Source organism: Plasmodium inui, assembly GCF_000524495.1.
Source record: "Plasmodium inui San Antonio 1 unplaced genomic scaffold supercont1.25, whole genome shotgun sequence".
Taxonomy (NCBI): Eukaryota; Apicomplexa; class Aconoidasida; order Haemosporida; family Plasmodiidae; genus Plasmodium; species Plasmodium inui.
The window spans coordinates 177,056-192,779 of NW_008481859.1; the positions used below are offsets into that span (position 1 = coordinate 177,056).

Here is a 15,724-nt window from a genome sequence, read left to right on the forward strand (position 1 = left end):
ACAGCCAGTAGGCCTCCACAATTTGGATCATTTCGCCATTCAAGGAAAGTTCTTTTGCCGCTGAGCTCTTCGCCAAAGGGTTATCACCATTGCGGACAACCTCCAACAGGTTGCTGCTGTTGCTGCCCCTTCTGCCGCTGCCGCTGCTGGTTCCGCTGCTGATGCCTATGTTTAGCTCATCCAACTGCTTCATTGGTTCTTCACTCTGCGCATTTATTACATAACATATGTTCTTTAAGAGTGCCTTCCTGGAAGTTCTCCCTTTCTTTTTACACTTCACATTTTCCTTTAACGCGGGTCTTTTTCTCTGTCCTAGTTCTGCTTCTCCATTGGGACCCCCTTCAGAGTAGAGCAGAACGTCGCTAATTTGCGCCTCCGTGTCCAGGTGGGCCCTGTTCGTCCAGCATCGGTTTGTAGAGGATCGATGTAATAGCTGCTCGCAACTACGACGGGGTGTGTGCGTACGCCCATGATTGCATGTCTGCCCGTAACTACGGTAGTGTCTCTGCTTGTTTACATGGATGCTTCCCCCCTCCCAGCACCCCAAAGGGGGACTCACAAAATCAAAGCCCCTCTGCGGCACTCTCCTCCCACGTAGGCATTCTGCGAACTGATCATACAAGAGGCCATACAAAACTCCCCAGGAGTATAAAAAAATGGGAAGATACATTTATTACCTTTTGGGATTCATTTTCTTCGACTTCATTTCTAAATGGATGCACAACATGGGTAAGAGGCCCTCTATCAGCGTGCTCCACTTTTTTTTTTTTTTTTTTGTTTTCCCCTCTACAGTTTAACGCGCCGAGAAGAAGGGAATAACTAACGGTGATAAGTCCACAGAAGTGAGAAAAAAAAATATCACACCTACCCGTTCACAAAATGGATTTGTTTGGCGCCGACTCTTTCTGGCTGGGTAACGTTGCCTCGTTGCTCTCGACTTCTGTTTGTTCAGCGTTGTTTGTTCACCTGGTTTGGTGTCCCTTTTTGTGGTAACCCGTACTTGGGCTCTTCTCCTAGGGGCTGTTCCCCACCCACAATTTAGCACATGCCAAGGAAACTCCCTTGGTGCAAGTTCCTGCAATTTGTTTACCCATTTGAGCGGAAACAGGGAGGGGCCGGTCCACGGAGTGCTGTTACAATAATACGTGTTAGCAGAATAAAGTGAAAAAGCAGTCAACCTTGCGCCGGAAGAGGCCCCCAGTTGCCAACCACGCAGGAAAAAAAAAAAAAAAACTTTGAAGGGGGATGCTCATCTTTTGGAGAATCTCAAGTGATTCAAAAGGGAATCCTCTACAGTTTTTTTTTATCTCCTTTTTGAAAGCCTCATTTTTAGATCCACTGTGGCGCAAACGCGAAAGGCTTTACTGACCTATGACATAGGTGTCAACACACTCGATGAGCATAAACCGGACAAGGGACAGACCTATCACTTTTTTGTGCGCATTGTGAAATTGACCTTGCCCCCATTCAGAGAAGATCATTTTTTTTTTTTTTTTGCTACACCTCCCTGTTGACAGCTTGTGTTGCGTTGCCCGAAGGGGGGATTCCTCACCATTAGCATGGCGAAAGTATCGAGGGCCAATTTCACAGAAAGGTGCACATAACTTCCCGTACGGGACGGAGGAGAGCCGAAATGAGCCAATTGTTCAACAGAGGGGAGGTAAAAGAGGGGAGCGAACACAGTGAGGAAGCACAGGAGAGAACTACTTCCCAGAAAGGCTACCAACCACAGGGAAGTAGCGTCCTACTGGACGTGAACGCTGGAAACAGCGTTGTCAAGTGCGACATGCTGTCGTCTATGCACGAGGGAGCGAAAAGAAAGTTGACGAAGTTGTTCCAAGACAACGACAATCGGATGCACGATGAGGAGTTAGGACTAAACATATATATAAAAAACATCTGGATCTATATTAACCTAATGTGCACCTTTACAATCCACGATTTGATTCTCATCTCAAGGTCCTTCAAAAATACAGAAATTATTTACGACGATGTTGTGTTCAGTGGAAAGGAGGACGGATCCATCTTTAAGGATAGACAAGGTAAAAGAAAAAACAGCTTGTTCATTTATTTCCAGAATTATAAAATCAGGAAGAACGTCGTGAAAATATTTTTGCAGAATCCCTATGCTGTTTGCTTCATACACAAAAACGGGTCTGTGCATGTCCACGGGGCATTGACGTTGAGGAGAGCCTTACTCATTCTAATTAAGGTCATTAAGAGATTGAAATATAAGACTTTTTGGACGTATCTAAGTGGGTGCGGTATGGGCGTGAATCACCAGGGGGTGGAGCCTCAAGACGAAGGAGCAACAGCTGCAGCGGGTGTGGCACCTTGTGATGGCCAGATCGTGCACCCAAAGGAGGGGAGAAGCAATTTTCCAACGTTTCATCAGAACGAGGGGGGGCCCATTTCGGGAGAATCCACTCCTGAACAGAGCATTGTCGAAAAATCCACTCCTCAGCAGAGCATTACCGAGGGGGCTTCATCCCCGGAGGGAGGCCCCCCAAAAAAGGACAAGGCAAAGGTCTTCCAAACGATTCGCTTCTGCGAAACGATCATTGAAGAGCTAAGAGGCAAGATTAACAAGTATGGGCAGGACGATTGGGGGCAGGCCAGGGCACTTCCAGTAGAGAGACTTTGTCAGGGGGGGGAAAAAAAGGAAGGCCCATCCGAAAGTAGTAAATATTACCGATCGAGGGGATGCAGAAGGTGGATTTCCAAGAAGCTCCACGCAGAAGTTCCTTCCCAATTGGGGCACGAACAAATGGATGTCCATTTGAATAAGAGCAAGCCCCCCATTCAGGTGGAGGAAAAGAGAGGGGTGTCAAGAGTGGATTCTCCTAAAGGGGCCTCCTCAGAGGAGTGCAGGAGCGGAAGAAATGACAAAACTGCGAACGTGTCCGAGTCACAGCCTCCCCATTTATGTGACCATGCGGGGGACTCCTCTGAATTGACTCGTCCCAATCGTTCCACAACGCATTTCAAACCGAGTAACAGCCAAGCGGATCGGAAAAATCAATTTTTGGGTAGGAAAGAAAATGATAGAACGGTCGAAAGGGAGAACTACAGCGAGATGGGTCCCTTCTTAAACCAATTTGATCAATCAGCCGTGTACAGCAAAAAGTGCATATACCAGTTTGACACGTACCGGCGGTGGAAGTACATCACGCGAAATGACATCACATTCGACATGGACCACTTGAACATCAAGCAGCTTGTCTCTGTTTTTAGTGTTAAGTTGAGACATTTTGATATTTCCAAAATTTACCAGTATAAAGAATTTAAGAACATCATTACAGACATTAACAATATTATATATATTCGAATTGACCATTCTCTTTTGTGTAAGCTAATTCAACAAGGCACTTTGGATCCCCTTGTGCAAAATAATTTTGCAGAAGGGTGTCGGCCGAATGCTCATTCCTCCGTCAGGACGGTCCTCTTGTTCAGCTCGGGAAACGTTGTCCTTTACGCCTGTAAGAGTCGCCTCGAGGTGCTGTGCGTGTCTAGGTTTATCGTGAACACGCTACGCCGCAACAACAACATAGCGATGTGAGGCCGTATCGGGGAGCTGCACAGCTAGCTAAAAATTTTACCTGAACAGGAAAAAATATATATATATAGCTAAAAGGGTCAGCTATCACAAAATAGCCAAAATGGATACCACCGAATCGTCGTATACGGGTAACGTACCGCAAGCAAATTGCAAAGGAGATAACCCCCCTCGCAATGATCAGGACAAATACGTGCGAATGGGGAAATACAGTGGGTGTCTTTCGTAATCCCCATTTTCCCGTCTTTTCGCCTTTCTTTCCAAATTGACTTCCTCATGTTCTGTGTCAAATGGGGGGTTCTCCAAAGATGGTGACACTCCGCCTGATCGACCATGTATGCAGCCTTTCCGCCAAAGTTCATTCATCTGGGACTTGTACCCCTTGTAAGATGGCAGCGCGGACATGAGTACACTCCGCGGGGTGGCATTAAACTTTACGAACAGGTCAGGTGCATTTAAAATTTGAAGTCTCGCAGCCATCGCTTTCGTTACATAAAAATTATCAAAATAGCCAAAGGAGTAAATAATACTTTTAATTAAACTTGGTACTTGCCATTTTTCATACTTAAGAAATTTGTTTTGCTGACAATAAAACCCGAGGAGGGATCTGTACATGAGCTCGCATGAACAGAGCAGGTGTTCGTGCTTGTGCCATTCGATGTGTCTCAGTGGGGGGTTACAAGTATAGTGATGATTTCCCTCCTCATGAGCGAAATTTCCCCCCGGTTCGTCACTTACATCTTGGGCTCTGCCCTTATCGCTAACAGATTGCCCCGTTGAAGGTTGGTCATCCTCGCTACACCCACTTGCCACACTGGCCCCCCTGCGCTTATACTTCAACAAAGCATCCAACAGAGGGTTATCCTTATATATCTCTCTCAAGTACCTCTTGCTGATGCTGCTAATCATAATGCTGTTTTTGTAAAGAGTGAACAAATAATGCCCCTCTAACTCGTTTAACAAGAGCAGGCTCCGTCCCTTGGTATTTTTCGATGTGGCGAGGTTCGTCCTCAAAACGTATTCATCAACGGTGGTACACACCCCTACCTGTATTACCAAGTCGACCTTGTCTACTTCGATTCCTTGACACAACAAGGAGGAGGCGAATAAGACTTGTTTGGTCTTCCCCTCCGAGTTGTTAAATCTGTTCAGGGTGTACATTTTCTTATCTGTACTCAATTTGGAGTGCAGACAGGAGAGTATGACGTCTTTTAGCAGTTCGTACTCGCGTTGGTGCATATCATCAACAGGGCCGCACTTGTTGTCTTCACTGTTTGCTTTGCCTCTCTTTGAGTGTGGGCCGTCTCTTTGGAGCGAACTGTCCCATTCGTTATCCCCTAATTCGATGGAACCATTCCCACCCTTGGACCCACCCTCTGCTGCGCTGCGCAGTTCTGAATGGGCCAGAACAAAGGGAGCGGAGGAGACTGAAAAGGTAACGTGATCCTTATCGTAGTGGTGGTTCTGCGGATGGGCAGCGGCACTGTCCGAATTGGTGCACCTCTGGTGGTAGTAGCTGCTATTATGGCCCTTCATATTTATGTACCCCCCGTAGGCCCTTTGCTTTCCGCGCAGATAGAGCAAACAGAGGTATCCCTTAAAAATGTAATGCTTGAAAATGACGTAAAAAAACTGGATCATTTTTACAGTGGGCATGAAGAGGACTATCTTTATACGCTCACTTGAGAGGAGCTCTCTGCAAAGAATATTGAAGACTACTAAGGCAAGTTTGTCCGACTCGTATATTAAGTATTCTTGCGTTAGGAATATGTGCGTGGGGATGTTTCTCCCTTTGTTCTGTTCATAATTGGCGTGTGTGCGGCTGAACTTCGTGTAGTTATTGTAATCGCTGTGGCTGAGAGTGAGCTTCTGTTTTTGCTCTTCCGGGGGTTCTTCCCTCTTTTTGTCTTCACCCTTTCTATGTGTATATTCCCGAGGAAGTCTTTCATTTGCTCGTTCGAGTGGACCCCTCCGATTTGTCTTCTCATCTGCAGTAGTTTTACCCTCCCAGGAAGTATGCATCCCGCTGCAAGTTGATCCTTCCTCATTGACGTTTGCCTCTTCTTTCGGGTGGCCTGGCTCCCCTACGATGTACGCATCGAATGCATTAACGTGGTCGTAAAACGTCTTCGCGTCTTTGCAATACCAAAGCTTTTCTAGTTGGGTGCAGTTCAGTATGTTGTTTTTATAGAGGGAGAGGAGCTGGGCGTTCAGTCGGTGGTAGAGTTGAAATGGGGAGTTTTCCCGATTGGTCAGATTTAAGAGGCCACCCCCTTCTTCACTGCCATCTGCTGAGTAGTGGCACTGGGGGTCTTTACCCCTCGGAATGATAGCCTCAAACGTGTCATCATCATACACACAGTTGTGCACTAAATTTAGGTACACATAATTGAGGCGCAAAAATCTGAAGGCCAAATGCTTTAAAAAATTATTAACATGACAGGTCAGTAAAACGGTTTGGTGACCTTTAGGAAGCACATCCTTGATGGTTAAAACGTTGTGTAAATAATTTGAATTTAATAGGAAGTACGCTTCATCCACGATGATCGTATCACATAAAAAAAACATGTCTTTGAAGGAACAGGTGAATTTCATATGATTGATGAAACTAGCTGGAGTGGTCACAATAATGTGTGGTTTTTTTTTTTTTAGCTCGTCAATTTCATCTTGCATGTTCAAATTTTTTTTTCCATGCATGTAGTGGCATATGATGTCATACGGATGGTACATGAGTAATTTCTTTACAATTGCATATGTTTGTTCCACGAGAATTCTGTTGGGACAGATAATCAGCGCGAGGACAGAATTGTCCTTGAAGTGGGGAAAGTCCCTTTTAAGTTTACCTATCTGTGCAATTACTTTGTGGGCAAGTGGGAGACAGTACGATAGTGTTTTCCCTGTGCCTTTAACGGAGTGAATTAAAATGTCGTAATTTTTTACAAACAATGGAAATAGACAGTACTGAACGGATGTCAAATACTTCACGTGGAAGTTCTTCTGTAAACTTAATTTTACATACGAGTCCATGCCCAGATGGTTAACTTGTTTCAGTTGCAATAACGATGATATGTTTTTCGTCATCTTCACATTTTTGTTTCCCTTCCCATAATATTTCTTTTCTTTCTGAACACATCCTTCGCAGTCTGCATTTTGATCCACGTTCCCCTCCACCGTGTCGGACAGCTGTGGTAAAAAATAGGGGGAATAATCGTCACCCTCGTCATTGTTAAGTCTGTCAGCCCCGGGGAGCCTGGTTTCCCCGATTTTACACACGTCTGATTGTTCCCCTTCCAGGTGCTCCCCTTTTAACTGTCCCACCTTGAAGGCCAACTTTTCGTGCACCTTCTCTGATGACCCGTGGGGGAGAAAGAAGTCAAAGAAGTGGTACGGCACATATTCCCTGTTGGATGATGTCAGTATGTTCAGCTCGGACGGAAACTTCTTAAATTTTCTGTCACAGAACTTGCGCAAGTCCTCTGCATTGTCGTACACGATTTTGTCTCCGTTGGTGAACTCCCGTAGGTGAGATTCCACGCAGGGGGGGGCAGACGCATCGTCAGTATCCACCGATTCAGCAACGCTTCCGTGAGTGATCACTCCGCGTGCAAGCGACGCATGGTCGTCTCCCCCGCTCCACACTAGCCTCGCGGCGCCGGTCACCCTGCTAACAATGGCTCGCCCCTTGGATGCATGCTTCAGAAGCACCATTTAGGAGAGTAACCGCAGGGGGCGTTACAACCAACCTACTTGTGTGTACCTACGTTCGGAGCTATCACGTATGGGGGGATTGGCCAAGCGGCAACGGGGTAAACCGCTAACGTGGGAGGGGTGGAAAGCTAGACCCCCACCCCATCAAGACGTTTCTCTTCCAATGGAATGGGTGCGGGGCAATAGGGCGAGCCCAGAAACTGGGCCCCTAATCAGGGTCACTTCTCTACACGTGCATGTGTCGTCGAGCTATATAGCTGCACACTAGTTCGTTTCGTCATGTGGCCTCCTTTCACCTCCCCGTCAAAATTGGCGTGACGAAAAAAATGTGCGAAAGGAAGTACGACGTGCGAAGAACGGAGTTGCCTTGCTCATTTTTCACAACGAAACAAAAAAAAAAAAATTATGCAGTCCAGCGAGAGTATTCTCGTTAGCAAACTTTTATATCTCCAGAAATTAACTGCAACATTTTTGCGTCGTTTTTGTAACGCTTTTTTTAAGCATTTGGCGACAAGCAAGTGCTAAAGCCTGTTGTTAATTTTTCCCCGATGGGCAGCGTCAGGGGGAGAAATACCTTGAGGAGGGCAAGGCAAAACCAATCGGAACCATATTGAAATACCACCATAGTTAATAATAAGGGCAGGTGGTGTAGTGGTATCACGCTTGATTTGCATTCAAGAGGTCCGGGGTTCAATTCCCCGTCTGTCCATTTTTTGCGCAAAAGAAAAAGAAAATGGGTTAACGACGTAAGTGAAAATATTATACTATAAAAAATTATTTTATGTATTTTTTTTTTTTCCTTTTTTACCTTTCGGAACAGAAAATATAGCGAACTTATCCTTTCCTAACTTTGCGGTGGGGCAAGAATGACGCAACCCATGGGATATTACTTCTTAGGGTAAGTGAATTTTTGAGAAGGCAATTTTATTAAAATCTTTGGCGTGATATATATAGCCGCGTTAAAATGTCAGCAGAGATGGGAGGGTTTGGGCCATTGTATTTTGCTGGCAATCAGAAGGAGTGCCAATTTTTGCTTTCCCCATTCTCCCAGCTACTCGTTGGAAAGAGGCCAAATTGATTTTCCTTCCCGGGGGTGGTTTCTATTGCTCCGTCGTGCCCCTCCAAAATACAAATATATAATAACGTGGCTACTTGGGATACCTGGAAGTGTTCACCGGGAGGAAGTTAGTTTTAATCGTGTGTGTGGTGTTTGTTGCCAGCGACTCTGTTAACGACAAAGGGCACAAGATGAGCAGGTATAGGATCAAAATAAAATAAAAAAAATATAATTTGCCTTCTTGACACTAAAAAAGATAAAATAATAGTGTTTTTTCCCCTTTATTTATTGCTGTCTTTCCTTTTTTTTCATGTGGGTGCCCATTTTATTAAAAAATATTTTTTTTCTATGTATTTTTTATATACTGTTGAGAATTTCCCATGCCGGGAATTGAACCCGGGCCTTTCGGGTGAGAGCCGAATATCCTAGCCACTAGACCACATGGGATATGAAATAATCCTCCAATGAGGCAAGCATCCTTCGCCGTATCAAATGAAGAAAAAACGAAGAGATAATGATAATAAATAAAAAGCAGCAGAAGCAGTAGTAACAGTAGCCAAATGACGGAGCAAGATAAATGGTGGGGCACTCCTCCCAGGCACTCTTCAACGCTTCTCAGGACCGCAAGTGGCATTTCGGATGGGTTCATTTAAGTTCATTTTGTTTAAAAAAAAAGTAAAAAAATGAAAGAACGAAAAAGTGACAAACGCTCATTGGCCATACAATTTCCCCGCTTAGGGAGTTGGCACAAAGTGATTAGCTGAACAAATAGCGCTTGCTATATTTTGCTAAAACTGTTTACCCATGTGCTGGGAAAAGGTCAAGCATTCACGTGGAAGGGTAAAAGGAGGGACAAACCTAGCCACAATGCTCCCAGGCGCGTTTTCCCCTGTTAAGTAAATAAAACCCTCTTGACTTCCCTCCTGACGTCTTTTAAATTATTTTTGTAATTGTTCCCCTGCGAGAAGTACTCAATGTCAACTCTTCGCTTTTCCTTGGCTCCCTTCCCAATAGTATCCACATTAATGAAGCCCTCGACGTAACCATCTCTATCGCCTTCTACATTGTCACGAGGGGCTACGAGGCTTAGCACTTTCAAATAGTGTATATAGTTTGCCAAGTCGTCTAGTAGGTTCCTTTCTCGTTTAATGGACTGACCAACGCTGACGGAGTTTAGGACATCCATAATGCGTTCCTCAATTTTGTTTCGTGTGTGTACTTGGTTCACTCCGTCGTCTGGGAGTTCACATTTTGCTACTCCTCCTGCAGTTAGCAGTGCCACAAGAAGAAGCAGAAAGAGCAGACGCTGAAGACGTAACATACGTAGCGGAGGTAGCAGCGTCAGTCCTGCGAAAATTGGCATCTTTCTTATTTTCGGGAGGGTAAATAACAGGGATGAAAACAGTGGGGGTGATTGGCACACGCCCTGCAAAAATTAACTCCTCGTGCTTCTAAGTAGACGTTTCTCTCCACGTTGACGTATAGACGGTTAAGACTTCGAGGAGGAGGCAACACAAGTAGGTACATATGACTACATGACCAGATATATATACGCACATTTGAGAGTACTTCCCCTGGAACACCTGTGGGGGAGGCATAATATCCCATATGTGTGAGCGCGCCCCAGGGGTGATCCTCGCGAAAGGGTGTATATACAACATAGTTGGGATGACCCCACGGGGATTTGGAAGGGGAAGAAAAAGAAAAAGAAAGAAATTAAAAGAAAAACGCTATCTTGTCGCGGCGCTGTGTGGAATACCCATTTAAAGAGGGGCAACTTCCGCTTGGTTCACCCAGACAGATGAACATGTCCATATGTGCACTCCTATGGGTCTGCTTTGGGCCTACCCATGCGGCTATCTTAGACACAAATTGACAGTCCTTCAAGTGGGTTATTATCTTTAAAAAAGTATTTTTTTTTTTTTAAAGTTCACTCGAGTAACCTCCCATTCGCAAACAAACATCCATCCGCTCGAGTGTGCAAATGAGGCAAATGAACAGGGTACGGAAAAAAAAAATATATAGTAAAAAAAAACAAGGTGAACACAAGGGACTCACAAACTGTTGAACCCCAGGGGGATTGAGACAAAAAAGGAAAAATAAACAATTCCTTGGATGCAAAAGGAGATTACATTTTTTTTCTTGTTTTTACCAGTGAAGACGGGGAGTATCACAACATAGGTATCACGCAGATGGGCAGTTCTCAACACAGACGATTACTACGTGGAAGATCGGAGGGGTGGGGAAGGAAAGAGGTAACCCTAACCTAGTCCACCCCCACTGATCAACTAAAATACAAACTGTAGAATAGACATCTCAAAGCTCTTGTGTTTATTTCTTTGTACCGCTCGTCATGGCATAACTTTAAAATGTAGGAATAGTAGGCGTTTAACTTGGTGTGCTTTGGACGGTCCCGATCTGCGAAATCGTTCTGTTTGTGGGGTCTACGTTTGTGACCCTCATCTGTGTTTCTGCGGGATGTTTCCTTTTTCCTACTTCCCAGGAGTAGCATCTCCTTAAGCCTCTTGACGTCGTACAGTGCGCCCACGTCGTCCTGCGCGAACTGGACGTCCAGCTGCGCCATGTAGGCCGCAAAGTCTGGAGGTAGGCTGTCAGTTGAATGGTCGGTTAAGCTGCCCGTTAAGCTGCCCCCTATACCGCTTGTCACTCTGGTCATTCCACTTTCTTCTGCGTGGTTTGGGGCGGGTCCCCCCGATTGACTGAAGGACATAAAGACGTCATAGCTGCACAACCAGGGGTTACGAAAGAAAAACAGCTTCCTGTTCTTCCGCACTTTGTGCTTTACGTACAGGGCAAAGATCGTCTCGAGGTTGTCCAAAAGGGTTGTCAGCCCATTCATCATGGGGACGATGACGTTAAAGAAGGTGTCGTGGAAGTGGGCGTTTGCTCTGAGGTAGGCGGTCACTCCTTTCTCGATCTGCTCGATTCTGGTGCTTATCTGTATGTCCCGCACCACCTCCACGAGGTTGTTCGATTGGCGGTTTGGCAGCCCATTTGGTTGGAGGTTTGCATGCCCCTTTGGATGGCTGCTAGTACTTCCGATTACGGGTGTACCCTCCCGCGGTGAATCTGCAAAGGAGCAGCGGAACACCTGCGCCAGGTTGTGCATCTTTAGCCGGAAGATGTTCTTCTGCGAGCTGCTCACGGCTTTGCGGACAACGTCGCGCACGTTTTCGCTTCTGCGGCTTTGCGAGGGGGGAGCGGTGACGTGGAGGTTCCCCTCTGAATGGTGATACTCCTCTTTGCCGCGATCCGTGCCCGCGGAGGAAACGTTCACTCCGTTGTCGAATCGGTCACTCATTTCGTCGCTGGTATGCTCCTTGGCGTACCTCAAAACGACTTTGTTAATGTTCCTGAGAAAACAGTGCAGGAAGTAGTCACGTGTCTGGAGCTGTTTGCCAAATGGAGGTACCGACAGAGAGAGGAAAAGAATGAGGACATAAAAACAAAAGGTGTTGATTTTATGCACGTTCTTCTGAACGATTTTGAAGCTTCTGCTCCGTTTGACAATCCTAATTAGTCTTTTTTTCTTCTTCTCATCAAGGGTATGTTTGGTCAGGTGGCGATAAATTCGAGACAAAAAAGAGTGGCTCCTTCTTAACACGTAAATCGTTGTCTTCGTGCGGAGACGCCTCATTAGGAAGCGCGGCAACTTGCTCCAGTTCGCTTCGTCCAAATGGCAGAGAGACGTATGCCACAGGGTTACTAACAGATTGGTGAAAATGAGAAAGTACATCGGGTAGGTCACGTCATTACAAAATCTCTTCTGTGTAATGACCTTTTCCCTCTTCTGTACAAAATCGTTTACGAAGTTTTGGGCATTCGTCAGGTCATTAATCAGTCTGTTTTTTTTAATTATGTACCGGTTGATATTCTCCAGATAATTGCTGGTGAAGAAGAAGCGCGTTATATCCATTTGGAAGATTCTCTCGATGTGTGTGTAGACATAATCGCTGTAATCGTACATTTCGGTGAAGCCTCGTTTGTTCATTTTCTTCGCTCTTCGCAGGTAGGTATGGAACGTTACCAGGCTCACGTTTCCACGGAGAGGTTCCTCACTTGGATAGTTACGTGCACTACAATGGGTTGTGCTGCTTAGCTCGTTCATGCCGCTTAGCTCGCTTATGGGCCTCTCATCGGGTGGCTTCCCCCCCGCGTGTGCCGCCAACACAGGGAGGGCCTCCAAATAGTCTCGACACCTCAGCACACGGTACAACCCTTCACACAGCTGCATAGTGGGCAGGTCTGCCCATTCTGAGGTGGTGCAACAACTGGGGCTCTCCTGGGGGTCCTCTTCTTCGATCCTTCTTGTTCCATCTTTCGTTTCACCGGAGTTGTTCCTCCAATGTGTTTGTGCCGCCTGCTCGGTATTCACATCCCTAGTGTCAGCATTCTGGTGAGTTGCTGGATGAATTGCTTCGTGAAATGCTCCACGAAATGCTCCACGAACTTCTCCATGAACTTCTCCACGGACTTCTCCACGAACTGCCCCATGAACTGCTCCATGGATTGAGTCCTCCCTTTCCCTTTCCATCACCACCTCGTCACACGATTCCTGTCTCTTCCTGCACGACTCGTTCAAGGTGTCAAAGTGGACATACACATCGTCGACAAGTTTATCCTCAAGTGGGTCCTTATAAACACCTGCGTGTGTGAACTTCTCAGCAGGTCCTACCACTGCTCCGACGCCTACCCCGAGGGGGAGCCCCATTTGGAGTTCTCCCGGAAAGTGGCCCCCAAATTGTGAGGATTCTATACGGTCGTCTGGGCTCCGCTGTAGAATCTCCACAGCCGCATCCTCGTTCTGATTCGTTTCGATTATATCTTTGCTGATGGTGACTATCTCATCAATGATGTCCAAGAAGGAGTTGAATTCTTTGTCCATCGGTGCAGCCACTTCGGTCAGCCGCTGCTCGGTTAAGTAGTGGTCGTGGTAGGTTAGTACGTTTTGCTCTTTCTCTCCCTCTTTCTCTTCTTCCCCCTTCTCTTTGCTGCTCTCTTGATGGCGCGTCGCTGTTAAGAGTCCCGCATGGGACTCTTCTTTTGTGGTTCCTACTTCACTGCTTCTCATTCTCTTGGGGATGTCTCCGATCCAGTTGGCGCTTCCCCTTTGGGGTGCATCTACCTCTTCATCGTGTTCGAAATCGAAAAAGTCGTGTTTGCCACAGAGTAGGCTTTTACCACCCTTCATCTTCTCTTCTCCCATCATATTGAAACCATCGATGCGGCATTCTTCTTCCAGGGAAAGCAATCCCACACTTGGTTCTCCAAGAGGAGGGGTCCCCTTCCTTGTCCAACCCATCTCCGAGGTGGAACCATCACTAAGGTTTATCAATTGGTCATGTAACTTTATTCTTTCCATTGACGCATTCTTCATAATACCACTATCAGGTGGACTGTTTCCGCCTATTCTTCTATCCACCACTTGGAAAAAATCCACCCTATGGAACTTACCCCACTGAGGAGGCTTTTCCACCTTCTTGTCTTTTCCTATCACTTTTTCATCACCGATGAGGATCTCCTCATCTTTGTCGCTATCTGCGATGTGTCCACAAACAGTTTCAGCTCCCCCGATGTGTAACCTCCCTCCCTTTGTTTGCCGGTCAGCCAAATTGTTACCATCCATGGGGAACAAACTACTATGGAAATCTCCCTCGAGGAGGGAACTCTCCCAAATGGGCAATTTTTTTCTGAAAGGAACTGCCTTCCCATTTGCTACCTCCCCACCTCTCTTCATCCTATTTGAGTTGCTGCATTCACCAAAGAGATTTTCATTACGAAGTGAGGACACCTCATGCGTGTGGAAGTCATCCATTCCGATTAGGTTCTGCTTTCTTGGAATGGTTCCCCCCGGGGGGTCCATCTTGTTTGCCCCGTGATTTGCAATCGCATGGGAATCGAAGATGGCAGATGTGAGGTCCTCCCTGTAGGAGTGCTCTTCAGAAAAGGGGACCCAATCTGGGCTATTCTCTTGATCAATGAAGTTTAAAAATGGATCTTGTGTTTGTTCGTCCTGAGGTCGTTCGATTTGCACATTGACCTCGTTACATTTGAGAAAGTCCCACTTGGGGTGCAGGACCGTATTCAGGGATGGTTCCCCCTTTGATGTTTCTCCCTCCGCTTTGGGATTACCGGAGTGTAGATAAGTCAGTGTATAATAGTTTCGATTCCAATTCAATGGCGTCACTTTGGCCCTACCGAGGGGTGCTTCTCCCCTCTCGTGGTTACTGTGCTGGGGTGGAAAGTCAAGGAGCTCATCCACATTGCTGTTCCGATAAAATGGATTGTCAAAGTGGGTCCCTTTATTTTCCATTGGTTCAGACACAGAAGTAAACGCTTCATAAAAGGAGGTCTCATCTGATGGGCCTACAAAAGCGCTTTTGTCTGTTTCTCCAATTGGGCTATTCTTACTTGGATTGGCTTCCCTTCTCAAGTGGACTGACCCACCCGTGTAAGGTTGCCTTCCTTGCGATTGTTCAGATTTTTCTCCTCTAGTAGGACTGGAAGATGTGTCCTTCTTCCTCTCACCGCTGTTGTGATACTTCAAGTGACTACCCCATCTTTGCATCCCCCGTTTGGAATTATCAAAGATTTCACCTTCTCGAGCTCTCCCTTCTTTTGCGGAGTAGTCACACACATGATCGACCCGTTGAAAAGCTTCCCAATCTGGAGTGACTTCAACATTCTGCTGGAGTGAGAGATGGTCTGTTTTGTTTCTTCTTTTCTGTACATCTGCGGAGTGGGCACAATTATACTCTCCAAGATCGCTCAAGTAACTGAAGTGGTTTAGAAATTCTTTTTCTTTATTTGTTCTCTTCGTGAGATTAAGCTCCTTTCCGGGCGACGCGTTTTTGTGAGTCCTTGGGGGCAGCATTACGGCTGCCTCACTTTGAGCGGCACCCTTCAAGTCATGCATATCGTTACAACATTTTTTTTTATCCCCCCCATCGACATCATTCCCATCTGCACTAGAGAATATATGATACAAGGTTTTAATGTTTTCCATGCTTACTCCTTCTTCTCCTGTTCCTTTTCTGTTCGTTTTGCTTGTCTCTTTGCAATGGTTCATCGCCGTGACCGTCCCTCCGTGTTCCCGCGGCTTTGAGTGACTGATCATCCTCCCGTCGCGTCACCCCTTTTTTCTTTTTCTGTAGTGAATCCACGAACAGCTGAAATGTGTGAGGCGTTTCAAAAGAGCTATTACATTTTCCTCTATATATAGGGATACAGAAAAAAGAAAAAAAAAAATGCAAACTTTGCTTTTTGTGCCCCTTGTGAGGAACGTTGTCTTTCCCGTTCTTTTGTACAACTTGGGTGGGGCACTCCTTCTGGTGGGAAAATTATGCCCAAGAGAGTATGAACGAATGTGTTGGTGCGCGTTA

At 46.1% G+C, this 15,724-nt stretch overlaps 5 protein-coding genes and 2 non-coding genes across 7 annotated transcripts in view; 2 read left to right on the forward strand and 5 right to left on the reverse strand.

The window, feature by feature from the left end:
• Window positions 1-706, reverse strand: part of C922_04577 (hypothetical protein) — a gene marked incomplete at both ends in the record, with an annotated part of 4,127 nt that extends 3,421 nt beyond the window's left edge. Inside the window, 2 exons of the mRNA XM_008820158.1 lie at window positions 3-443; window positions 678-706. Coding sequence (XP_008818380.1) covers window positions 3-443; window positions 678-706 — 470 coding nt within the window. The remainder of the gene's footprint in view (window positions 1-2; window positions 444-677) is intronic.
• Window positions 707-1,633: 927 nt separating this feature from the next.
• C922_04578 (hypothetical protein) lies at window positions 1,634-3,559 on the forward strand (the record flags this gene model as incomplete). The annotated part of the gene is made up of 1 exon (XM_008820159.1): window positions 1,634-3,559. The coding sequence occupies one exon, from the start codon at window positions 1,634-1,636 to the stop codon at window positions 3,557-3,559; it is 1,926 nt and encodes a 641-aa protein (XP_008818381.1).
• Window positions 3,560-3,736: 177 nt separating this feature from the next.
• On the reverse strand, window positions 3,737-7,264 carry C922_04579 (hypothetical protein; the record flags this gene model as incomplete). The annotated part of the gene is made up of 1 exon (XM_008820160.1): window positions 3,737-7,264. The coding sequence occupies one exon, from the start codon at window positions 7,262-7,264 to the stop codon at window positions 3,737-3,739; it is 3,528 nt and encodes a 1,175-aa protein (XP_008818382.1).
• A 637-nt stretch (window positions 7,265-7,901) lies between these two features.
• Window positions 7,902-7,973, forward strand: C922_04580. Its single transcript has one exon. It is a non-coding gene; the product is annotated as a tRNA-Ala (tRNA).
• Window positions 7,974-8,696: 723 nt separating this feature from the next.
• C922_04581 lies at window positions 8,697-8,768 on the reverse strand. The gene has a single exon. It is a non-coding gene; the product is annotated as a tRNA-Glu (tRNA).
• A 445-nt stretch (window positions 8,769-9,213) lies between these two features.
• Window positions 9,214-9,684, reverse strand: C922_04582 (hypothetical protein; the record flags this gene model as incomplete). The annotated part of the gene is made up of 1 exon (XM_008820161.1): window positions 9,214-9,684. The coding sequence occupies one exon, from the start codon at window positions 9,682-9,684 to the stop codon at window positions 9,214-9,216; it is 471 nt and encodes a 156-aa protein (XP_008818383.1).
• A 921-nt stretch (window positions 9,685-10,605) lies between these two features.
• Window positions 10,606-15,459, reverse strand: C922_04583 (hypothetical protein; the record flags this gene model as incomplete). Its single annotated transcript, XM_008820162.1, has 1 exon — window positions 10,606-15,459. The coding sequence occupies one exon, from the start codon at window positions 15,457-15,459 to the stop codon at window positions 10,606-10,608; it is 4,854 nt and encodes a 1,617-aa protein (XP_008818384.1).
• Window positions 15,460-15,724: the final 265 nt, after the last annotated feature.